Below are 27,362 nucleotides of genomic sequence, written 5' to 3'. Positions count from 1 at the left end.
TTATCATTACAAGCTCACACAACATTGCTTCAGTTTGGGCATTCTACCTACCACCTGTGTCAATAAACTATCCCAATTATCTTCAGTCATTGTTCAGAAGCCTCTTTAGGACTTCTTTCTTGAATGAATTCCTGATTCATCTCAGCAACCTTTGTGACTTATCAAGAACTGTGGGACACATGAACTGTCCTGATTAGAGAATATTATATAACAGTTTATAAACACTGAGAAATAACAAACATGGTAAATATGCTCATTGCTCAGTTTCATGCTAGCTTTGGGCAAGCAGTGTACTTAGGATCAATAATACTCCAAGGTATTATTAATAGAAGTACCATACTATCCTCCTAAATAGTGACCAGGTAGAATTTAGCCTACTATTGTGGAAGAAATTGCAAGATTTAGAATTTGAATGGAAGTTAATAGCTCTGCATATAAAAGATGATATCTAAAAGTGGCAACTACATCACATTCTTCTTTTGTAACTTTATTAAAATAGTTATTCCATTAAGGGTTTTCAAGGAAAAAAAAGGGAAAACATGTATCATGCCTCTAGTCTACATCCATTTGCAGCTAATCAGTGATTACAGCCTTAAAGTTTTCTGAATTATCTGTGAGATCATTGAAACTGGCCACTAGTTATTCTGTGTATTATTATTTCTAGAGCAGCAGTCTTAACTTACTTTTTAAAGTATAAACACTCTGAAGGAAAACATATTCCACATATTTTCTAAAAAACAACAAAACAAAAACATCTCAAGCCTAGTTCAACTATTTTTTTCTAATCTGTATGATTCTCATTAGGAGTCTCGCATTAACTTGTAATGAGAGTTAATATTTAATGACATCATTTATTGATATTTGAGGCTTATGTAAATTGAGTTGCGGTAAGTTTTTAAATAACAAGATTGATTGTGGCCTTCAACTCTAAGTAGACGAGACTCCAAGAGGTCAAGTCAGCTGTTCATAGTTTTGGACTTTTTAAGTTATAAAGAAATTAATAATTGTTAAAGCACAACTTATCTGCATGAATTGCCACTGCAGAGAAAGGATGAATTGTAGCAGATGAGATGTAATGGAATATCCTGTAAGAATGGTTCTTTTTCTTCCATTGTTCACCTGGCAGCCATGTCTGACTCAGGTGTGTTGTTCACTGTTCCAGGGGAAGAGTAAACTTCAACTAACCTGATTTCTGCACAGTAGGAGATAGATAGTATGAAAAATAATTCCATTACAGATAGATTATTTCTTCTTGACAGAATGTCAGTTCTAATTAGATGCTTACAGAATATCTATGCTTTTCTGTTCTCAGGTCATACAAAAAAATTATATGTATTGCTAATATCATACTCGTTGAACATCTGTCATTCAGACACATTCTTGTAAGGGAAGTAAGAGAATCTAGGAGGTTAAACCTTGGCAGAAACTTGGAGAAAAGGCCTAACTCAAAATCTTGTAGTTTTTGAAGTAACACCCTGAGTACAGAATACCATTTTCACTTGTTTGAGTGCTGCTCCAAAAATAATACCTCCTATTTTATTATGTTGGCCTGTAATGTGAGAGTTAGATGTTGGTGGTATGGCATGCAACACTTGGCAGTAGAGTGGCAGTCTTACAGGATGGTGTCTGACATGGAAGTGCCTGCAAAGCTAAGGTGTGGAACTGAATTAATCCATGCAGAAAAAATGGCAACTGTTGACATTCATGGACACTTACTGAACATTTATGGAGACCAAACAGTGGAAGTGAGCACAGTGGGGTAGTGGGATTCGGCAATGGCAACAGTGGGTACCCCCAGTTTGTGTAGATTTTTACTAGTGCAGCATGCAGGCTTTTGTTAATTGCTGAAAAATAGCATTTTGTAGCTGAGAATTTACTGTATCAAGTAACATTGTGCTTTTTGTGTCTGTTGTAGTTACCATCGAAATAAATAGGAGGTCTTACTTTTGGAGCAACCTACATATATAGTCACTTGGAATCATCGTATATATTTTTTAGAAGCAAGTTCAATCCTGCTGGCCAACAGTCACATCCTATTTCTTTCTGTTTCTGTTCTCTAATCTTGGATGGGTTTTTAATTACAAATAAGATATAGTAGACCATCAAGTATTTTCAGAAGAGACCCTGTTTGCCAGAGATTTCTGAGTGAAAGCATAGTGTTTCCCTGGCTCGTCTGCAACTTGAGCCTCATATTGCTGTTTTTTATATTATAATCTAATTTATATTTTAGCAGTGTGGACAACTCTTATACTTTCCACACACTTTCAACCTTTCTCTCTTTTTCTCTTCACTCAGTCAAGTATACATCTTTATCTATTCAACTAAATACTTACTTGAATTTACCCAGCACAGTATATTACTTTTATAAATTTTAATTTCAAATAAGAACTAATTCTTAGTTCCTTACCTTAGTGGGTAGTCAGTTCATTTGCCATCTTCAATTTTTTACAGAAATTTGAGATTTAGTTATCTCTATTTTTTAAAAAATTAAGATTAGATTACTTTGATATCAGAACTAAAGATTGCTCAACTATGATGGAATTGTATTTCTTTAAGAGATTTTTTGGTACAGATAAAATATCTAAGACAAATGTAGTAGAATTATTGTAGAATTCCTGCACATTGCAGTGGGTGTGGTGAGACAACAGAATCGATATTAGTGAGAAGATTTCTGAGGCTTTCAATCTTAGGAAAAAAAAAATCACATTGCTTGATAATATAATTTTATGTAATCTGCTAACATTTAGCATGGATTGGTTAGCTTAAACATTTCTCGAATATGTTCAGTGCCTATAAAATGAAGAGTGTGTTACAGCAACCAGAAGAGTATGTTGCCTTCTTCCAGCAATGAGATCTTTCTATTTGTCCTTTTTGCTACATGCAATCTTTCTTAAGGCTTAACATCTTTAGTTAAATATCATGTGATAGAATTCTAGATGATTTCATTATGAGCTTTATTTTGACTCTAACTTAAAGCTCTGCTTGGTTTGCTGTTGTCATATTTACTTTTTTATGGAGAGATTTTATAAGAATTTATTTGTCAGTAGTTTACATTCCAACCATTTTCCTGGCAACCACTTCACTTTTATGTATCTGTCCATTTTATTGTATCATACTTGATTTACGTACAGTGCTTGACATTTCCAGTCACCCATATGCCATGTATATTTAGGATTATGTCTTTGTCTATACAATTCCTTTCTGCTGTGATAAAAAAAAAGTCACGAGTCCAGTAATGCTGTTGAGACTTTATGGTATATTCTTAATGTTCTGAAGCACAGACAGCCTGCTTCATGGGACAGTTCAGCATACCACTAAAACTTATGGCTGATGCCTTTTTTCCCTTCCTCAACATTTCCTAATGGTGGGAATACTCTCTTTGTATAAATGTTAAGAGACTTTGTGTCATTGTTGCTCCTCGTTCAAATATACGGAAGTAATTCATGTTTACATCCTGGGATTTTGCATAATCAAAATACAGCTTTCTGTGAATAAAGGTATTTCTTTAAGTATATATATGTACTTTGTTACAAATAAAATAACATTTAAGCAAACAAAAAGAAATGTTCTCATTGTTCAAGCATGCAAATAATCATTTCAGTCTGTTAAAATTTGCATTTCACCAGAATGTGGTATTTAATTTGTTGAATATTAAACCCTGCTTGCCAGCTACTGAACCTCGTTGTTTTCCTGTCACCTGAGAGATCTCTCTCTTACCTAATTATTCTTTTGCATTTCAGGAATCGTATTCAAAGAAGAGAGGTTATGCATTGGAAGCTATACCCTCTGTACCTCTGGATGCAGTTCCTTCAGAAAATGACAGCAGTCTTTGTGATTTTATAGACATAGCAGTGACCAAAAAACCTTGTTCTCTAGAGATAGCAAGAGTATCTTCCTCAAGACCAGGTAACTTACCAAATAGTCCTTTACCTAGTCTCTGGTGTAAGCGTAAAGCAGTAGGCATAGAATGTCACCTGTTTATATTTTTAAGAATAGAATACTGTATTTACTTATCCCAGCATGGTTATAGCTTTCAGCAAGCAACCATAAAAGCTTAATATCAGAATAAAGATTAATATCAAAATGCTATAGGAGAGAAAATAAAGCAGAGGTTTAAATAATTTTATAGATAAACTGACAGAGACTGAAAAAAAAAATTTTAAAAATTTCTTTAAGCTCAGTAATTTGCAGTAAGCTATTTATCAAACTTAATTTCTGTTTTTTAATGAAGTGCTTAGCAACAACATTATACAACTACTTCAAAATTTAAAGTACTCTGAGATTCCATGTTACATAAGGGAAGCTCTGCTGCCTTTTGGAAAATGAAGCACTGAAAAAGAATTGATAGAAATATTAAACAATACTGAAATATCTTTTCTGTTTGGCAGACTGCTATTTGTATTATGCAGGTTTGAACACTGATTATAAAACAATAACATTACCCTGAGTCAGATTAATCATATTTATAAGGACTCTGTTTACTCTGTTCTCCAAAATTAAATGCTCTCTTCCCTTACCCTTGTATGAACTCTTCATTAGTTACCACCTGGTACAGGAATTTCAGAATGTAATAGTTTCACTGAAAGTAACTGGACAGGGAGACTGCTTTGACAAATTAGAGTTCTCAACAACACAGACCTATTTGAAATGGGCTGTTGACTTTTTGACTTTTGCTATCTTGATTATGTATCATGATTTGGGAAATACACAAGAATGACAGATGATTATTGACTAACATCACATTATATATATCGCTTTTCTGCTTAAGTGGAAGCACCTTCTTGATTTCACAGTGAATTGGAATTGGTAGAGTGAGAGATCTATATCAGACATAGTAAGTAAGGGCCAAAAATCAAGCCACAGCTTTGGGTTTTGTCATCTGAGGTAGAGTGGAGCATAACTCCCACCTCTCAAAATGCTTGGGCAGTAACAGGCTTGAGAGGATCTGTATTATGAACAATGATCGAAGAGGTAGCATGAAATGGGATGACATCCCATTATGTAGGTGCGCCAAACAGACCAGAATCTGACCCAGATGTCAGTATGACTACTCATGTAACTGAAACTTTACTTCGCTGATTTTTTGGCTTTCATTATATAAAAAAAATAGCAGATTGTACAGAACAGTCCTTAACAATGTTATTGTTTGTCATTCAGTCAAGAAAGAAAATGCCAGATTATCCTTGTTTTTCTGACTTGTGTTAGATTAATCACCATAAACATGCTTACTGTGATGGGAAGATTGCTATACATTGCCTCAGCCCTTTAAATTGGCTGAGGGCGTTCATTATCTTCTTCCATAGTAATGGGGCTCGACTGCAGAGCATTCCACTGTAATTAGCATGAAAAAATGCTGATAGACTTTTCATTAGTTAAAACACCAGGCTGTAGAAATGGGCTGTCTGATGAACACAGATGTTTTTCATAGGCATAGTAAGTCCATTGAAATAAAAATAAAAAACAGATGCTAAAAAAGACATTTTTAGACCATAATATGAAAATACATATGGTTCAAAATAAATTGTGTCAGAAGCCCAGGGAATAATGAATGAAGTTGTGAGACATCCGTGAGGGCAACCATCGACTTTGTGACATCTAACTGGTTCAAGCTAGCCATAAAAATGTACGATAATTCTTTCTATCTTAATTTTCCTATATACCTTTATGATCTGTTCCATGGCATTTTATTTGGAAGAACATTTGGCTGTATAGGTGAGCAGATTCCACAGTGTGATTTTATTTTAAGCTATAAACACAGTAATTATCTAACAGTCATGGCTTGTAAGTTGTATAAGTCTGTAATCATGTCAGCTGTTATCTTACACTAGAGATGACCCAAATGAAATCAGCCTTATCACTCGCAGTTTCAAGCTATTTAAGAATATGCATAATCGTATGTGAATGTCAGCCTGCTACTTTAGTTCATGCACATTTATTGCTTGAATAAGTTATGTATGATTACAGAGATCACTCATTTTAAAACAAGGATCTAATTTGCATTTTTTCCCCTGAATTTCCCTATTTTTGTCTCACTGAGAGTTGCTGACTTCGTTAATACTCTTTTTTTTGTCAAACTGCTGTACTATGTCACATGTTCACTTTAGAGCATGAGGCAGCGTTTTTGAACATGAAATTGCATTTGTCAGTCTCTTTTCCCCAGGTGGGTGGTTGCTCTGATGAACCCTCCCCAGTGTCTGGGGTATTACTACTTCTTGACAGTGTAAGTGTGACTGGCTGAACTCAGTCACTGAGTTCTTCTTTGCTTTACTGAGAGGAAAGGTCATTCTGGCTGGCCTTTCTAGCTGCAAAGCTGCATGTTGTAGCTATTACCTGCCCTGCCAGCAAAGTCCTGACAGGCTGGGAGTAGTCACCTTACCAGCAATCTACTCTCTGATCTACTGGGGAAAATGAGAGTCCAGTCTGTAGTTCTCTGTATTATTTTAGATTTTCTGAATGTTATTCCTGAACTAGCAGAGAATAGCACTCCATGCACCAAATGGCAAATGATTGGTAGCTGTAGAGAATAAAACAGGAGAGAATAGAAACGGTTTGTTACTTCCATTTCTGAAATCCTGCATTTTCTGTCTGATTGCTTGCCAGAAATTAGGTTTACGTAGTAAGAACAGCTTTTATTTTTAGTTTATGCTGGCAGCTAAGACAATGGCTTCACTTTAGGAGTGGTTTAAGAAAAGGGAAAAAAAAGACTGCCCTTGTTTTTGGATTCATGTAGAGTTGTTTTCTGTTTCTGCAGTAGATTGATAGAACAAGGTTGACAGTGTGTGACAGAATCTCTGCCACAGTTTCTCTACTTTTAAACTAGCAGTTAAGAATTGATAGGAATATTCTTAAATATTGAACATGGACACCATTTTTTCTGCAAAGTAAAATATGAATTTGCATTTAAGATTTTGTAAGTAGATCTCAAAAAATCAGCTTCATGGAATAAATTGATTCCCAAATCCATCTTGCTAGTATTTCTGTGAAGCTGCTCCTGAGCAGCATCAGCATTTCTTAAACTAGACATTTCCACCACTCATTTTAATTTTCAGAGACAAAAAAAATTGCACAGGGAATATTTAACCTTGAAAAATAACCGTAAAATTTTATTAGTTCATAAGGAACACATTAATATTGCCCTTTTGATCTTACAGATGTAATTAAATTTTGTGAACTATTAGCAACAGATTCATCATCTCGGATAGGTGTAAAATCTTAATAAATGTCTGAATCTCAGGGCACTGGATAATTCTAATGCTAAACTAGACTTCATCAAGTATCCTCATGAATGCAGTATTACTTTTTTATCAATTACTCCATGCTGTATTTGGGCCTGTGTTATGGAAGACTTTCATAGCCTTAACTTACACCCTTGGACTCTATACCATCCTCTATTCTTATATAGAATATAATATATATATAATATTTTTTTCACTGGATTGAATGTGACCAGACGTGTTGATATCTCTTGCAGTCTGCCTCTATAATTTTTATTGCAGAAGGTCACCAAGGGACTGAGTTGCAATCTACTTAAGTACTTCTAAGTACTACTTAAATCATTCTTAGGTCTCATTGAGTATCATTAGGAAATAGGGAGGAATTTTATTATTATTATTTTTATTTTTTTTTGTCCCCTTCATCTGGGGAGTCAGTTTAGCCACATAAATTAACAGAGGTTTCCATACAGCATTTTGGTAGCTGAAAAAAACATTACTATCTGTACACAGCATAAAAACCTTTCTTGAATGAGGAAGTTCTAGTTCAGGGACCTACTTTTACCAGATACCACACAGAAGCTGCAAGTTGAGATGGCCTTACTGAGCAGTCTTTTGCTCTGGAAATAGTTCAGCTGCAGCAATGCAGAACTCAGCGTGGGTTGTGAAATCCACTTGAGAAATAAGTTAAATACTTAGGTGCATCATTTATGCTGAGCTCTCAACCACTACATTGTCAAGGGTTCCCCAGTCAGCAGTTTTAAAGATAGCTCTGGTACAACCTTACCCAGTTGCATCTAAGATGTGGCATCTGTCAAGGGGATGAAAATGTCTTTAGATGTGCAATGTGTTGCCACTAGCCTGCAGCAGGCAAACACAAGGCAAGGAGCTGAAACAGAAAGGAAGAGAAATCTTAAAGGCTATTGTGGTCATCTACCCATCTCAGTGTATTTCAGAGAAATCTTGCTGTTGTCGATCATGATGTTTTCGATACTTAGAAAAATTACTTGCTTTGCACTTACGTGCCATTAGCAGACAATGCAATATAATAAATCTGTAATGAATGGCATCTTATAGTCTTAAAGCAGAGAACCTGATAACAAGTTCTCATCATTGAATTGCCACTGTGTATTAACTGTCCCCAGACTGTTTTATTTACTGTAACATAAGGGTTTATTTTTGTTTTCTCAGCCTGTCTTCCCTCTCCTGCCACTATGCTAAATGTGAAAATCTGCAGCCAGTGCATCTGATCACCTCTGCTTTCATTCTTGCATTTGCTGTATAATAGCAGATAGCTAGGGAACTCCTCTTCAGAAACCTGAATCAAAAAATGCCCTGGATGTGAAAGCACTGTTATCAAAATTAAAATATGAATCTTCTACACAGTTCCATAAGTCATCAAATCCTTGGGTTGGTAAATTGATGTCTGTCAGGTCATTGGTTCTGATTTGTTCAGCAACAAATATTCACAGCACGTGTTCTGACTATTTGGACCTCTCAATTCTCCAGAATGAAACTTAGGGAATGCATCTTTTCTTGTGTAATAAATGTATGCCTTCACTTTTACACAGTTATTTTCTGTCTGTATGGCAACCAGTGCTAGGTGGCCATAGGAAGCAACCTTTCCACTTCAAGATGCATAAAATCACCTGCTTGCCATTCAGCATATTCTATGGAATGGGAATTAAAAGGACCAACGTGAGTCATCCATACATGATAACTTTGAAACTAGTGGAACTAAAAGATCGTGCACAAACCTTTTTTAAGTCCACTTACCCAAATTACTTCAAGCAGAATGGTTGCTGTTAGACCTGTGTTTCATTTAAATATGCTTTTAAAACCAGAGACAGCAGAATGTAGTACACGTAAACACATGACTACAATCCATCAGAATTAAATACTCTCAATGATAAAGATCATTTTAGCTTTATAGAGGGAAGAGCATGATAAGGAAGGCAGTCTTTTATGAATCAGAGTAACTGTGGCTTGTAAAAGTTGGCCTGGAGCTATGTGAAAGTGGCTGAATTCTGTGAAATTTCACCTAATTTGACACATGCATATCTACATATACACTCTTGCTGTGGTGGCTAGAGGATTCCAATTGGTGGTAAAAGTGTTGTGTGAGGTCTCCTATGGATATGCTCTGTATCACAGAATATTTATGTTCTTCTGTCTTACTTCTAGCCATGTGCATCTGTTTACAATATTGAATTCAATTCTGTTGACGTCTGGAGGATAATTTCTATGCTGTGTCCTCATATCCCCCCCTTTCTTTGGGAAAGAATAGGAAAGTGAAGCTATAAGGGCTATTGAAAGATCTGAAATAGATGAACCAAAAAAAAAAAAAAAAAAAAAAAGATACTTTTAATAATTATATGTTCTATTTAGTCCAGCTGAAAAAAGTTTTTTTCCTGTATTTGCCAAATATTAGTCAAATTTTCTTTAAAGTGAAAATTCAATATTATGAGAAATTTTCATAAACCATATTTTTGAGTTGTTAACTTATTTATAATGGCATTTTCTGCCCAACCATAGTGTAAGACCCGCATATACTTTTTCTCTACTCTTATTTTTCTTCATTTAACCTGTATCTGAGCCATATGGATAGAATTTGGCTATGGTACAGAACTTATCAATTTGTTTAACAGATTAATTTATAAAGATATAAAGATTGTATTCAGAGCTTCAAGATGGAAATTACTAGAACGTAGTGTATTGAGAACTGTACTAACCTTCTCCTGACTTTCAGTGATGACACATTTTGTATTTGTCATTTCTACTGCCACAGTATAGAGTGCCCACTTCTGATCCAAAGCATTTTCATCTAGTGTACCAGCATATGTTTGCAATTAACTTCACACGACATTTACTAAAATGTTAGAGTGCTGAAGAAAGAACAAAATATATAAGAACCCTTTTATAATTCATTTTTTTTTCATCCATGCAAATATGTTTTAAATACCTTTCAGTAGCGAAAAAGAAAATATTATTACAGTATTTTTATTATGCCACAAATACACAATTTCAATTACTGAAATACATTCTTCATCTTAGTCACTTAGAGGGAGTTATTCTGAAATTTCTAATTTTTTTAGCCTGTTATCCTGTTTGATTGTGTTTGGTCATAGGAATGATAGTACTGACATCTGTCTAACTTTTTCTTCCTTTTTTAATGTTTTTCTTATTGTAATCCTTGGAGTACTGTTGGGATGCTTCATATTCACTTTTTCACTACTACTAATACAATTAGAGTATATTGAAAAGTAAGAGCAGGTGAGTTTGATATACCAAGCATATACTTTTGCAACCACTTCTAACTTTTTCTAATTACCTAATTTGCAAACATAGACCACATTACTAAACTTCAATAATCCAAATGTAATATTAACTGAAATGTATTAGAAAGGAAATGTCTGACTAACTCTATTTACTTATATTAAACAAGAGTAATTTCATTTATAAACCAGGTTAATTAACAGGGTAGGGTTTCTCTGAAGCTATGCTAATTTGCACGATCTTTGCCTCTTTATTATTAATGATGGTCCATATAATCTATTCTGTATTCCTGATAGTGGGTTGAAGACCTGTAACAACTAAGCTTCTTCCATTAATTTCCTTTTAATCTTCTCGAACATTATCAGCATTCCAAATCCTATTTTGAAATAGGACCATTTGTGCTTGCTTCATACCAGATCTTTATAAACTCTGATATAAATTAGATCGATCTGTTGAATGAAAATTAATAGCTCTCATTCATCATTCCCTTTCAATGGAAACATATTTTCACATAAGTTTGTTTGATGCTTAAGGAAAATATTTTACATTTCTGTGCTTTTCTTTAAAAAAAAAAAAATTATTTCTCTTCCGCTTTTATGTAGTAATGTATGTTGGTTTGCAGCAGTGTCCATTTCCCCTACTTCTCTATGTCCTTGATGCAGCGGGTTTTTGTGTAGAAAATATAGGTATTATAGTCATAATTAAAGACTCCTTCAGAATGCATATGCACAGGAGGCTGAATTAAGGCACTTTAATTCTTACATACTCCAGGTTTAATGTACTTTCCTTTACAACCTTATCATCCTTCTTAGAAGTTTTTAGTATATAATTAAGATAATTGCTTCCCATCATATTCTCCTCTGGATAACATCTCTGATAACATTCTTACAATAGAATGTTATTAAAAATACTCTGTCGTTTCTGAAGTTAAGCACATGGGGATGACTGATACCACATGAACAGTTCATTGTCAGATTTCATATAGGTCCCCACCTATCCAAGGTGTTCATACAGTTTCACTTTCCAAAGGACTAGTGTACAAAATGAGAGAAAAATGAGAGAAAAAGGCTGCTGCTTGACATATGCTGAGCATCTTATCATGATTCATTTCTTTTTATCATTATTCTTTGATGTGCAGCTGGAAAAAAATCAGCTTTCACAGTAGTTTTGGACAATTTTTGCAAATGAGTGCTGAAAGTATTTCTCATCAAAGTGAATACATGCTGACCAACACTGAGCTCCATCCATCCTGGTGTGATTGCCAACTAGAATGATCTCATTACACACTTGATTGCATGCTGTCAGAGAAAACCATTTTTCCAAATCAAGACAATAATTCAAGGAACATAACTAATTTGGAGTACTCTGCATTTTAAACCTGTATGCAAATATTATTTATCTGTATTTGAATGTTTTCTTTGTTAAATGGCTATTAGTTCCAGCAACTTTTGCAAGTAGATTTGAGTCAGGGACAGCATATGCATAGTCATATAGAATATATTCCATTCTATTAAGTAATCCTACATTTCAAACTGCTCTTTAGATTGGTCTGTAGCTGAACAAATGAGTAATTGTCCTTCTTATAAATAATACTGATTTAACAGATATGTGAGGAATAAGATTGCTATAAAACATACTAAATTGCTATCATTAGTAGTAATAGCAAAACTTCATACTTCTCCTTTAATTTCTTTTCATTTTACATGTATCTGGCGTGTTCAAGGGAAATATGAGCTTTTGTAATGGGTTGAATACTGCATGGAGATTTTCAGTAGGCATTTAGTTCATATTACTTGTCACCTGGTGCACCTGTGATTTCCTACAAACCTTTGATTTAATTTTCTACAAACCTTTTCAAATTGAATTTACTCAGTTTTAAAAACCTTGTCAGATTGAATCTTATTCAATTTAGAAGCTCAGAGGAAGCTGCTACCTTATACTTCATATTATTTATTATGTTAAACTCAAGACTTTGTGTGTTCTCCTATTTTGCATTAGGATTAAACTGAGTCCTAAAATTTGAGAGATCCAGTCCTCAGTAATCAGTGGGCTTATGTCTATAATGTCATAAAGTTCAAATAGTAATTAAAACAAAAGCTAAACTTTGTTTTTTTTTCATAAGCAGGGAATAAAGCATTGGCACATCTTAAATCACATAAAGAGCTCAACTGACTTCTGTTACAGATGAATTTCTCCACTGTTTTTGGTCTCAGTGAAGCTGTTAAACTCTGAACAACTAATCATTAGACACTGCAATATACTGTCATCCAGACATTCTCAACTGTTGTAGAAAGTTAGGACATTAAAAATGCTTCCATTCTCTCCTGCTCTTTTTCTATTTTTTTCAGGCCTTTTAGATATTTTCCAGTGAAGTTTATAAGTTGAATACAGCTTACTAGACAATACTTTGTGACTTGCTATGAATGGGGAATAGAAGATACATAGTCTACAGTTGCCCTGCAGCGCAAGTATATACTTGCCTACAGTTTTGTGATTTGATCCCATGGTTTGAGTGATCCCTGCTATTTCTGCAGACTATATATTAAAGAGGATGTGGGGGAACAATAAGTACCAGGCTATTATGTGAATAACTGAATCTGTATCCTAGCACATAAGAATGTTTTTCAGTTTTAGGCATATTTCTATCCTAGCTGCATCCCAACTCCATGTCAGGCTGGGATATATTCATTCAGTCCCTTCCCCTCTTCAGGAACAAGGTTGAGCTCCCATAGGACCTGAGATCTAAATGATCAAAAGGTAGGTTTCTGTGATACCTACCTTGCAGTCTTTGTCTTTTTTTCCCATTAATCTTTTTTTTGCAAGCAAACACGAGGAATTCTGTCCCAATCCAAGAATAATCTCTGATGAAAATGCCGTGAAAATGATACATTTCTCTTGGAAAATCAGTTTTAATTAGTCAGTTTTTATATGGGGAAAATAATTTGTCAAAAGATTTGAAACTAGCTATGCACTGCGTTCATGTGTCAGTTTGATGGCTTTGCTAACTGATATTGAGGTCTCTGATGTGTTTTATAAATTTTAAAGCAAACTTTTCTACTAACTTCAGTACATCTGGAAAGCAGAAGTCTTGGCATAGCTTACTAAATGTTGCCAAAATAACAGTATTTGTGAAAATATTAATGAATTACTAAAACAAACCATTTTTTGTACATAATGAACAGATTTATTTGTTTTGTTCAGTGTCAGAGATGACAAAAAATAGAAAAATATTAATTCCTACTGAAGGTAATCAGTGTTACATTCTGAAAAATCACCAACTATTTTCCCTCCTGTTTTTATGTCACGTTAAGTTAAAAATCATTTACTATCAATTTTCTGTGTTTCTGTCTCCCTTTCTGCATCTGGTAGTCCTCATGTCAGTATGTAACTTGCAGCCAAAAAATTTCCTTCTATTGCTTTTTATACTGTTTTCATTTTTGTACAGACCATCTCAAAAAAAAAAAATTCAAAATGTGCAGGAAATGTAGGATATTGCAATATGTCAAACATTGCCAATCCACGTATGTATAGATAACAGCATATCTTTACTAGCAGCTGGTGATGGAATCTTTTCTTCCTGCAGACAGGATATCAAAATAGTCTTTCCCTTTTTTCTCAATATACCTTCAAACACTTCAGATTTGAAAGAACACATAAGAAAGAATGTTTTCACACTTGGTTGCTTTATTGTTTTCAAAAAGCATAAAAATAATCTTCAGAAAGATCAATTCATATGTTTTTGCTTCAGGATAAGGCTTCTTATTCTTTATCTATTACATTATATCATTGTACAGAATATTATATTTTCTGGATGAGGATAGTAAAAGCAACTGTTATTAAAAAACTCCATCTGCTGTTGCTCCAGATAGTTCTTTAACTTTTAGATATGACTCCCTCCCTGCTAAGAAGATATTTAAATTGCTTAGTACAAGTAAAACCAGTTTCTTACCAGCAGTACTCAAATTGAAGCTACATTTCTCTCTCAGAGCAGTTCTGTTTTTTTTTTTTTACATTTCTTTCTGTCCTACATTGTGATGAAAAACAATGAGAAATTTCTGTACCTATTTTGTAAGTAAAATTAGCAAGCAATATATTTTTTTTCTGATAAATTCAGTGTTTTCCAGTTTTTCTTATCCAACCTGTTATAACTTTAATAAGGATCTGCCATTGACAACTTTCTTAAAAGTATTAAATGCCTTCTGAAAGCCCTTGCTAACACTAAGCAATATGCTTTTCTTACATAGCTTGTCCATATTGCTAGATATCAGCCTTTTAAATGCACTTTGGAATGAATTTATTGCTCATATTGCCCAGCGAGGCTGTGGATGCAGTCTCCCTTCAGGGCCATTCTGGATGGGGTTTTGAACAACCGAGTCTGCTGGGAGGTGTCCCTGCCTATAGCAGGGAGGTTGGAACTAATTCATCTTCCAACCCAAACCATTCTATGATTCTGTGATTCTGTATTCTCATGGGATAATGAGAATTGAAATAATAAGTCCATGGTGAAACTGTCAGGAATTCTGTGAATTCTGCTTTTGGTTTTGCCTAAACACTTGCCTGTCATCGTGTAAGAATTAGATATGTGGAGAACCAGAAGTAGGAAATGTGGCTATGTATCATTAGTGCACACTACCTGCTAGATAGCTTCTTTCTACTTAACCATCTTCACCTCTTATGCTGGATAAAATATACATTTCTAATTAGGAACTAAATACTTTAGATGTTATATCACATACAAAAATGTAAGATTTTCAGCATGTGTTGAGCCAAAGTGAGAGTGAAAGTCCCAGAGAGAGTGAGAATCACTCAAAAATTTACAAACTTTGGATATGAATATTTGAATATTGAAACATTTCAAAATGTAATCCTAGCTTTTTGGCCTTTAAACATTTGGTTATCTTTATTAATTCAATATTTTATTAGAGAGCTTTACTAATTGATACTTCAGAAGAGAGGAAGCTTGTGAAAATATAATTTTCTCTATACATTACATTTCCTTGCAATTAAAGATAGATGCATATCAGACCACTTATCCTCAGGGCTGGTTAAATTATTTATTAATTGAACTTGATCCCTGGGGAGTATTGCTATCATCAGTATTATTTAAGTGGTTTTAGAGCACTAACTCTGACCACATTTGCAGTTTATATTTTGGATTGATTTGAAAATGTAGCCTATTGTAGCTATAGTGTTTGCAGTAGTAAAATGCCATCTCTGCATGGCACAGTTTTGATGTTCTCTTTGGATTAAAGGACAAGCCTTTTGAAATACTAAGGCATACATGTGATAACACACAGTGGCATCTCACTGATGAGATAAATTTAAAAATAAGCCTGAAGATTCCTATTATGTATCATTATCTGGGAGTATGAGCATGTTTTGTTTTACAAGACTAATTTTTATTTATTTTTTTTTAGTGAACAGTTGAAATAAATAAAAATACCTTGGCACCTGTAGCCATGCCCTGTGGTTTCCACAGAACATCCTGAAACAGGAAGACAACATGCTGAGAAAAAAACAAAAATGGACATCTATTAAATATTGTTTGTAAGCCTTGCAGCATTTCACTGTGAACATTTTAAACATGTGAAAGCAGCCAACAACAACAAATTCTCAGGAAAAAAAGCCCATATGACCACTAAGTAGCATTGTTTTTGAATGCTCAATTAGACATCAACAGCTTGCAGAGACAGTCTCAAAAGATTACTCAGGAAATGGTGGAAGTCACCCATCAGCTCTCATTAGCATTTAATGAGAGATATTTTTCCAGACAGTTGCCTGGTATTACAAGAGTTATAGAAGCTTGAAGCAGTTCCAAAATCTATTTGTGCAGGTGGGTGATTAGAGGAAATAAGAAGTTGACGATAGTCATACTGGCTCTTGTGGATGATACAGAAACAACTAAGCAGACTCCCTATTGCCATTGGAATGCACTTCACTGATAATTAATTCCAAACACTATCCTGAAATAGCTGCCACATCCAAGGTTGGACCAGTTACAGCTTCAAGTGCTTTCAACAAGACAGTTGCAGATATGTATTTACAATCCTGCTCAGAACAATAGTTATTCAGGTTTAAGTGTTCAGGAAACAAAACGAATTCAAAAGAGCATATTCAGACAGCTCAGTCCAACTGTTCTCTGTATGCATCCAGTTTAGCTTCCTACTGACTCTACTGTTCCATATTCCATCTGCTCTTTTGAAATTTCTTCTGTAATGTTTATTCCTTGAAATCCTGAAATACGTGCTTATCCTTATCTGTAATTCCTAGATTTGTTCCATATCAAATAGTCCTCTAGGAACGAATTGCTTTGGGGCTGTAATCAAGTTAGAACAGTTTTGAAGTTAAAATGGATCCACCATCTGGATGTGGTGTTCAGGGATATGATTTAGCAAAGGGTTGTTAGAGTTAGGGTACTATGGTTAGGTTGTGGTTGGACTTGATGATCTTCGAGGTCTTCTACATGGAGGTACTGGAGCAGGTCCAGAGAAGGGCAATGAGGCTTGTGAAGGGCTTGGAAAATCAGCCCTATGAGGAGAGACTAAGGAAGCAGGGGCTGTTTAGTCTGGGGAAGAGGAGGCTGAGGGGAGACCTTATCTCCCTCTTCCACCTGAAAGGTGCTTACAGTGAGAGCGGGGCAAGTCTCTTCTCACTGGTGACAAGTGACAAGACAAGAAGTGCCCTCAAGTTGCGCCAAGGTAAGTTTAGGTTGGATGTTAGGAAACACTTCTTTAGAGAAAGGGTAGTTAAATACTGGAATAGGCTCCCCAGGGAGGTGGTTGAATCACCATCCCTGGATGTGTTTAAGTGCCATCTGGATGTGGTGTTCAGGGATATGATTTAGCAAAGGGTTGTTAGAGTTAGGGTACTATGGTTAGGCTGTGGTTGGACTTGATGATCTTCGAGGTCTTTTCCAACCTGAGTAATTCTATGATTCTATGATATGCAACACAGTAAAAGGCAAAGTTCCCAGTGCATGCTTTCTTGACAGTTTCAATTAAACTGATAATATCTTTGTGATTTTGTCTGACACCTTAATAGTGATAATGATTACCCTTAATGATCATTGAGTCCGACTCCTGGGTCCACACAGGACAACCCCAAATCAGACTACATGTCTGAAAGCACTGTCCAGCTGCTTTTTGATCTCTGGTAAGCTTGTTGCCATGACTGCTTCCCTGTGGAGACCTGGCATTATCATGTTGCAAGAGAAAGGTTGTCATCTTCTTTCACCAGACTGGGAAAGTTTGCACCTTCAGTTTAGTTAATGTCGTGACACAGTGGTCAGAATTGATGGTTTGTCTGAGTTCTAGTAAATCCTGAAAGGTCATTCCTTTCCTGTCTCAAGAGACAGTGCTCAGCACTTTACCTACTGAGGGATGTGTCTTGAACTTTTTCTTCAATGAGGAATTTATGTGTTGCCACTCACGGGCTGCCATTTTGACTCTGGCTTATAATGGAGACACCATGTCTTGTCCCATATAATGATGCAATCTAGGAAACTGTCACTTTCGGTCTTGAATTGGTTCAGTTGGTCCTGACAGACTTGCATATGGCGCTATTTCTGTTCTTGTGAGCATTTGTGGGACCTGCCTGATATAAACTGTCATATTCCAACATTACCACCATCATTTCCAATGCTTTGTAGCCAATATTCAGCTCTGTACACAATTCCATTGTCGTAACCCACAGATTCAGTCACATGTGCTGATTGAGACACTCCTCATCTTGTGCTGTGATAGATGTGCATGGCCATCTGGAACATGGCTTGTCTTTCACTTCACTGTTCCCACTGCTGAATTGCACCACCCACCTCCTCACTGTGCTCACATTCACTATTTGGTGTCCAGAAACATTCAGCAAGCGTCGATGAATGTCAATGGGTGCATTTTTTTTTCTCATGTAGGAATTCAGTGGCACACCTTTGCTTCATACGCACTTCCTTATAAGGTGCCATTGTGTCAGACTGCCCCTCTGCTGCAATCTGTCACACAGCAATGAAATGTAATGGGATACTGGTAGGAAGGTTCATCCTCTATTGCTGTACCACGAGCATCTGTGCTGACATCATGGGTCAACATAATTAAATAGCAGGTGTTACCTTTCAATCAGCCCTTGTACACGTAGAACAAAAAGTATCTTTTTTTCATGATTTTATTACGTATGACAGTGAGCTGAAAAAGAGATTCTGTGATGTGTTTCACTTGCTGCTTCCTTCTTTCCTTATAATCCTCATAAACAGATGCTGTAAAAAATATATTCCATAGAAAATGACTTAAAAACTTTTATATTTTTACATTTCAAAAAGCCAATTACATAACCTTTTTTCTTTTTCAATGCTGTGAAATTTCTTTTTTAGCTTTTTTTTTTTTTTTTCAAAGAATATATAAAATAACTGCTGGTGAAATACGGAATAACAGAAATAGACCAGTAAAAACCATATCTGAATTTCTGGATTTGGTGGAGTTAGTTCAATATTCATATTTTTGTGTAAATGAAATCAGTCCACCTATATATAATCAGAAGGCATATCTATAGTTGAAATAATATAAGTGTACTTTGAATATAAGAAGATTCTTTTAAATAATGGCAGGAGCAATGTGATGTTCATCTTCCAAGCAATTATGTCATCAATTGTCATCTTTTGATGTGTAAGGAAAAGGTTAGTGAGAAAAGAATTGAGACACTGTTTCTGTTTTCTATGGAGCATGAGTGTGACCACTGCTGTATATAGTGGGTACCTGTTCTGTAAATACTTCAGAAACTGGAAGAAGCAGTGAACTAAGTGTAGAGAAGTCATAAGATTTGAGATATGGAAACCTGTCTAATTCTATGAGACGGATAAGGATATTTTTCAGTATATCCATGAGATGTTGGTAAATTTGATTATGACTGCATAGCAATAGTTTCTGTCTTTTAAAACCTTGGCTGACAGATTATTTTGGTTCTTTTGAACACAGGAAACATAAAATGTTGTATTTTCCTTTCCCTGTTTATTTTATTTGCCTTTTTTAAAAAACATTTTTAAAAATCAGAATTGGCTCCAGTAACATCATCCCTGTGTCAGTTTGTAATGTATGATAGAGGCAGGAAGGAATATTATTAGAACATACTGTACTTCAGTAATTTCAGCTGCCAGATGATCCCTGGAACCTGTTGTTATCTGACTTGTACAGTAACATCTCTTCACTTATTGTAACTTGAGGCTGAAACTAGAAGAGAATGACAGCTCTGTCAGCGTTTTGGCTCAGTCTGTAGCACCTGTCAGAAACTCAGTACAGTAGCTAATCGTCCTTCGAAAGATTTGGTAGGTAAATTCTTTATGCGATGAAAGGATGCATTGAAACTTCCAGTGATATAATTCTGGTTACCTAAGGGTAAAGAAATGTTTAGTTTTCTCACCAGTAATAAAAGAAAAGAAAAAAAAGAAAGAAAACATAATTATTATGTAGTTTAATTACAAAAGATAATCTATTACAATTTATTCTTGATGAAATGGTGAGTACTCTATATGTAAACAGGAAAAGTCCCCCAAATTGATTCCAGTAGCTAATTCAAGGGTGATATTCTCTGCCTGATGAAACAGGCCTAGGTAGTAAATCATTATCGTTGCTTAATGGGAAGATCCTACTGTGAAAATAAACAGCTGTCCACAATAAAGAAATTGTTTACAAGAAACCATTACATGTCAAATGCTTTATTCCCCTGAGGGAGGACTGAAGGCATGAAATATTGAGCAGTTGGATTTTAGTTTTTTCCTGGGATGTTTATTTTAAAGAGAACAATTGTGCTTTTTTTGTCAAGTCCTTTTTTAAATTATTTTTTATTTTAAAGATTCTAAAAGCATAATCCTTTTTTATACTACCACTTTATTTCCCTTCAAAGGACAGGCTGTAACTACTCTTTTATGTGAGTGTGGAATATTATGTATATTTATGCATACACTGTAGCTGAATAACTTCTTTCTCAGCTTTATCCAGAGAGACATATAACTGCCCTGTCTCCCCGCTTAAACATCTTCCAATAAATCTTCATTCCAAGAATTTCAGTTCCAGTCAGTTCCATGATTCTGAGGTAGGACTGTAGTAGGACCAGCCTTTAGTGACCTGTCATTGAACAGGATCAAGAGCAAGCTTCAGATCCCTGTGGAAAAAATCAAAATCTTGTTCATACAAGACCTCTGTTACCTATGCTGCATATTTAAAGAATGAGTAAACAGAAGCTGAAGTGACTATTGTCAAGAGCTTATAACAGATTGAAAAGGTGCACAAAAAACCTATTTGTTAACATCAATCTGTTTTTATTACTATCTGGCCTTTGAAAAAAACTTCCCTCAGCTGCAAGACTGCCTGATTTCATTGTAAAGGCTTTCAGACGCGAACTAGCTAAAGGGCAGCTGTGCTTAAGCATAACCACAGTGGAAGATCAGTGTCTGAAATGCATGAACAGCTAAAATAATAGGGAGGTTTTATTCTTTATAGGTTCAAAATCAATCTATGTCTTGTGAGAATCAATTTTCCTGTTTGTTTCTCACAACAGTAAGTAAATAACTAACTACAGTAAGTACACTTAGCCAGACTCACATCGAACATTTATCCCTCTAGAAGTTATTTCTTATCTTCCTAGATAGCACTTGTATCACTGTGTGTCTTGTGAGTACCATAATCTATTGTTTGGTGTCTCCTAGCACTCCTGTTTAACATTCATCCTCACTATGAGAAGGGCCTTGTTGGGGTGTCTTCTCATCAAATCCTTACAAAAAATTCTCTAGTTCACGGCACTGGAGCTACTTCGTTTTGTTAAAATTTTGTCTGTTTTTCTAGTGGATTTGCCCACAAAGTGAAAGGAAGGGTTGACAATCCATCTAAGCTGCAAATAAATAAGCTTTCATATGTGAACCCTGTAGGCTCTCAGGTATGAGATTTGTATGTAATAGGTGTAATGTAGCATATTGAGGTGGACATGTCTTTGTGACCCAGAAAGAAAAGTACTCAGTAAACTCGTAGGCTCATGAAGACCACTGTGACCATGGCCTCTCAGTGGAAAAATTCCAGAATAATAAACTAAGCCATAACTTAAATAATACAGTTCTAAAAGCATGAAATAATGTGAAGCTTTTGGCCTCCTGCTAAGTCATTCTGGTGCTTGGTTACCATCACAGCTGGGAAGTTATGTCTCTGCTCTGAAATGTTTTTCTCTAACTTTACTTTGTGTCGTTCTAATTGTATGTAAGAATGACATTCTCAGTCCCTTTAATGGCCCTTCACTGAGCCGTAAAGCGATAACAGCATCACAAAATATTTCTGAACATCTGCTCCTCGTGTACCTGCATGTTTGTAGATATTTCCAAGCCAGGTGTAGGTTATCTGGATGAGATCCTGCTAGGAACTCAGACTGTACTATGCAGCTCTAGGAAGGATGTGGATTTCATCTGAGAAGCTGAGCACATACCTGTATAACTAATCCTCTCTAATCAGTTGTTCCTTGTGGTGTTCAGGAAAGTTGTGACTGATGGCTGTTGTTACGTTCCAAGTCAAGTATGTGTTTCTCTAATTTGTTGAACTGTGTCTTTACATGTTAGGAATTACCAGGAAGACATATGAATTGCATCAGAAAGTCTGTTTTCCAGGATATTTGATAACACTTGGATTCACAATTAGTAATTCAGAGAAACGAATGTAAAATATTTGTGCATGGTTTTGTATGCTGTATCCTGACCTAGCATGGAATAAATGTATGTACTGAAAAAAAGAATCAGAGATATACAGTACATCCCTTACCAAACACATTTATGTGTTTTTGGAAGTTGAAATAGTGTTTTGAGTAACACCTTGTTTTAAAAGTAATTTTTTATTTTAAAATGTATAAAGTATTGTTAAGTTCACATACATTCTATTTTTATTCTCAGATAATGCACCTCAGGTAGCAATTACTGCGCCAGGATCTGGTAGCCATAGAAACAGCTCTACAGGCCCAACACCAGACTGCTCTCCTCCATCACCAGACACAGCTCTTAAGAACATAGTAAAAGTTATACGTCCTCAGGTAGGTGATCGCCATAAGCATCCTCATAGTTGTATTTTTCCATTATACAAGCAGGATATGATGCACATGTTCTAGGAAGAAGTTGTTACTGAACACATATTTATAGATCAAAGATAGATAAGCAGAATACAAAATATTTCTGTACTTTGAACACTGTTTAGAATACAGGGAAATAGAGAATATTTTATGAATGAGCTCAACTGTGTACATGTCTGTTAATAAATTATTCTTATAGCATTAGTCAATTAAATCTTTATGTAATATTCTCTATTTTAATGTACTGTTGGTTTTCTTCTAAGGTTGCATTCTATTTTTTCAGCATTAATGGCACATTACCTTTTCAGGTTTTCTTCCCTCTCTATTTACATGATCCCATATGTTTTATTCATTCTTGAGTTTACCTACCTTCTTATGTTGTATTATTTCTCAACTTTGCATCGTAACTATAAACATTTTAATGTATTGGTAAACAACTTGCTTTAGAACACTGACATGCCACCTTGTAGCTCTTTAAGGAGTACAGCATTTTAAGAAAAAAGCAGGTCAGAGGGGCATTTGGAGCAGAAGAGTGGTGACATTTTTTATAGTTTGTGGTCCACAGTGAGATCGTACTATAACAAAATTCTCCCTACTGCACTGAGATAGCATTTTGGTTTGTGCTCAGATGAAAAAGAAGCTGTCCATATGTCTTAATTTGTAAGTTTCAATGTTTCTCTAGCATATCTTGGGCCTCATCTATGAGCTGTCTTGGAAATTAGTTGAACTTAGAACGGGATTCTGTAGTATGGTAGTAACCTGCGTTGAAGAGTTTATTTTAGAATCACAAAGTCATATAACAGCATAGGTCAGTTAGAAGAGATCTTCAATTAGTTACCCTAATTAAAAATATCTGTCAAATTGAGCTCTGACAAGTAGCCACCAAGTTGTAAAACCTTATTGATGTGAGTAGTTTTAAAAAAAGTAACTTCTACTCCTCTCTTACCCTTTTCTGTGTTCATTGCTGATATGATGTCTGCTGCTGGGCCACTTTGATACTAGTGGATCCAGGCTTTGCCTGGTTAGTATGTGCTGCAAGTTATGTGAGAAACAAGCTGATGTATATGTGGTATTTTGATAAGAATTATGTAGAGTTGATTGCTTTGGTACTGAACAAGTGTACATGTTACAGTGGTGGAGGTGGAACTTCCTTTCAGAGCTCATTGGAGCATAAAGTTCAGAAAATAACAGGCAATTGCTATGTGTACCTGCCATTCCCCCCTGAGGAGTCGTTAGATTCCTGTGGCTGACAAAGTCAATGCACAATATTTCTAACCAGTGACTGGTGCAGACTGTTCCTCTGTGACACTGAAATAGTTTGGGTTCCACATCCTGGTTTAAATCTAGATTGCAGGGGGTCTAAAATAACAGCTTCATCTTCTTTTCTCTTTTTATAGTTATTTCTAGTTTTGTTTGTTCCCATAGTCTCCCTGTCCCTCCCACCCTACATTAGTACAGCACTAAAATCCCTCCTTTCCTCTAAGCTGTTTTTTATAGTAGGTGGCAAGCAAACAGAAAGGTATTGGAATAGAGATGGAACAAGCTGTTGTGTGATAGCTTATTGCAAATAGCAATTAAAATGCTGTTTCCATCATGATATTGCCAACAGATGGACCCAGAACACTGAATGGTGATGTTCTCCTGTTAGTTAACTCTGAATGGATTCAGCAGATTCTGGAGAGCTATGTCCAAATTTACATCATACCATTTACTGACTCCCAGTATTTTCATCACTCTGCAAAACAAAAGCTAGCTCTGCAATGTCTATGCTCAGAACTTTATCACACTCACTAATCTCTCTATCCTGTGGGCCTATTACCTGTGCACAAAACAACAGCTGAAAGACATGTGTAGGCTGGTGCTTAATTTAAGCTGTAAATCTATATACTTGCATGCATAGAAGTCGAATGCACTGCAATGTTTCATCTTTCTCTGTTTGTTTTCTGGTAATTTCTTCAGTGTTTTGAGTGTTCTACCTCTTCTTTTCTTTCTTCTTTTTTCTTTTTTTTTTTTTTTTTTTTTCTTTAGTTTGCCTAATCTCATCCCCAAATAAATCAGCCCAAGAACATAGACAAAGAAGTGGTAGATATTTGCAATGTGATGTTTGCAAATCGAAGTTAATTCAGCTAGTTTATTTCATTCCCTTCTTCCATGCCTTTTGCATTGTTTTAAATGGAAGGCTCTCTGAAGGTTAATGTAATGGGTCTCCTAAGAGTCTGTTTTGCTAGTTCTGCTCGTCTCTGAGTCAGCTGCCACTGATCATAAAACTTAATTCTAACTTCTCACCTTTTAAGTTCTTCATTTTTTAAATTTGATTCAGCACCTGCGTATACTTCTGAATTTTTAAGGTATTCTTCAAATGACTAACTGTATGTACAGCTTTTTATGTCTAAATGTGAACTGTACAGAATTTATGTACCTGGATTTTATCTACTGTAAATTACTAGTTTTCCCATTGTATATGAATGAGCAAACTTCCTGAGGGTGTTGTTTCAGAAATGTAAAGAGGGTTTCTGGTGGAAAGACAAAAGAGCAAATAATTTCATCATCCCATTCTTGCTAAGATCTGCAGTGATTGATGTAAATTCTTTTCTTTTTTTCTTCTTTTTTTTTCTGATGGTTTGATGTACTATATACGTAACTCCATACCTCTAAAACCAATCCTGTGTACATGGTATCATGAAATTCAGAATGTTTTTGGAAAGTACTGAGTATTCCCAACCCTACTAAAATCAGAATGTATTCCATGGTCCACAGGTTGCAGGTCTGGATTTTTTTCCTTCATTATGTAGAGTTTTCAAGTCTGTGTAGATCCATTAGGTCTGAAAGTGCTTTAAGGTAGTTGAGATCAGTCAATACGGTTAATTCTAGATATATAAATAACTTTAAAAATTCTCTCTTTTTACTTTTGTTTATAGACCTTTGAAATATCTGTGCAAACCTACTGCAAGCAATTTGATATCTTCTCATTCTAATGGTGTTGAAATGAGTGAACAAAGAAAAACAGATAAATAATGTGCCTAAGTCATCTTGAAAGCTAAAAGAAAACAAAGAAGGAAGGGATATACTTTCAGTGCCATTAAGATGTGGTTAGTAATTCAAGTATTCATGACTGAGGATAGGACAGACATGATGAAATTATTTTATCTCATGATACTGAGTACCAAGTTAATATATATATAGATATATATTTGTGTGTGTGGTTGGAATTACCTCACAGGATGACATTTCCTTTTTTTCTATTTTACTGTAGAATTAGTGGGTAGAAGATGTATAGCACCGTTAGAGGATATTTTTTAAAAATTTCCTTAGAGCATAATGGTAATTTGTGACTACTTAGTAACAACTTTAACCAAAATCTTATTAAAGGGATGCATTGCAAAATACCTCCTTTGACATGTGACTATAAAACACAATTCTATTTAGATTATTTTAATTAGAGCTGAGCTAATATGAAAACATAAACATAACTACCCAATACAGAGTACTGATGAAAATAGCAAGCAGTGTATGGGAGTACATTAAATCACTGTTCAACAACATACTGAAGCACAAGACTAAATTAAGGCACAAGAATGCTCTTTACTGTAGGGAATATTATTCTTTTAAAATATCACTTCAACATGCATCCATTATCTTGGCTGAAGCTGGCTGAAGCTGGCCTGGAAGAATTCTCTTGGTTCAGTTTCCTGATTCAGTGTATATAGAAAAGATACAGTATAACTGGATATTTTTCATATCTTAATTTGTATTGTTCCCAGCTGGTGAAATACTGAGTATAAAGATCTTTTAAGTACTGAATGGTGGATATATACGTTGATGCTGTTGAATTAAGTAGTGTCAGAGAAGGTCTCTGAACTCTTGAAAGCAAGTAATCTATACTGTTAAATTCTAAACAGTCTTTGTACAGCTATGATCATGTATAATTCTCTCTCTTGGGCTGTGTTTGAAATTTTGGTGGGTGAAGGTCCACTCCCAATAGGCAGTTTTTCTTTGAAGACCCTGCTCTGAAAGTTACTTTTCATAGTTGGGTGTGAACCAATCTCTACCAATTACCCTCCTCTAGTAAATATAATGCTTAGAGAGGGTGACGCATTCAAAACCTCAAAGCCTTATTCATAGTTCTGCGATAAGTACCAACCAGATTCATAGCATTTTCCTTTGTTTCAGTATAGTACTGGGTAGTTTTGTGCACCTTAGTTACTGAATAATCTTCTATCATTGTCAAAAAATAGATGGCATTTTCACACATGCATTCTGTACCATGCAACCTAAAAAGCAGCCATCACCTTGACCCTTTGAAATCTGTAAAATGCAAATGTAGTGACATAAGCAATTTTCATAGCCTGTTGGTCAAAATGGGATGTTGCTAACAGCTGAAAACTAAGTTGTTGGTTTTTTTTTTTAAAGAATACAGCATCCATTTTCCAGCTGCTTAAGTGAAAATAACATATTTTCTTATCTTTGAAAGTTAGAAAGTTTTTATAGCTGAGGAAAAAGACATTCCTGTTATTTATCATATTTATTTTTCACAGTTTGGAGCTTATTTCAAGAAATGTTCTCCCAGGATAGGAATAATGGTGTATTTTCAAAGTTTTGTCACATCTGTCAAAAAAGGAAACCACTGCAAAGGTGTTGTGGTTTTTATTGTTGGAACTCATGCATCTCACAATGCATGGCTGCAATGTGTTTGCAATTAAATTGAATGTAGAAACCAAGGTAAATGGGAACTGGGAAGAGAACCATTCTTCCCCTTATTTATTCCTAGTCTCATTTGTCATCTGAGATAAGATC

At 35.2% G+C, this 27,362-nt stretch overlaps 1 protein-coding gene across 12 annotated transcripts in view; it reads left to right on the top strand.

The window, feature by feature from the left end:
• Window positions 1–27,362, top strand: part of ANKS1B (ankyrin repeat and sterile alpha motif domain containing 1B) — a 393,118-nt gene that overhangs the window by 109,654 nt on the left and 256,102 nt on the right. For all 12 annotated transcript variants that reach the window (XR_014934338.1, XR_014934339.1, XM_085515441.1 and 9 more), the window contains exons 10-11: window positions 3,741–3,906; window positions 22,396–22,532. Coding sequence is in view for 10 of the 12 variants with exons in the window: in XM_085515441.1 (XP_085371567.1) it covers window positions 3,741–3,906; window positions 22,396–22,532 (303 nt within the window). In the remaining 2 variants the exon portion in view is untranslated. The remainder of the gene's footprint in view (window positions 1–3,740; window positions 3,907–22,395; window positions 22,533–27,362) is intronic.

The sequence above is a fragment of the Coturnix japonica genome, chromosome 1 (assembly GCF_054131305.1).
Source record: "Coturnix japonica strain WE chromosome 1, WE-NBRP24, whole genome shotgun sequence".
NCBI classification, from domain to species: Eukaryota; Metazoa; Chordata; class Aves; order Galliformes; family Phasianidae; genus Coturnix; species Coturnix japonica.
The sequence above is the reverse complement of the archived record's forward strand: the minus strand, read 5'-3'. Positions and strand labels throughout refer to the sequence as shown.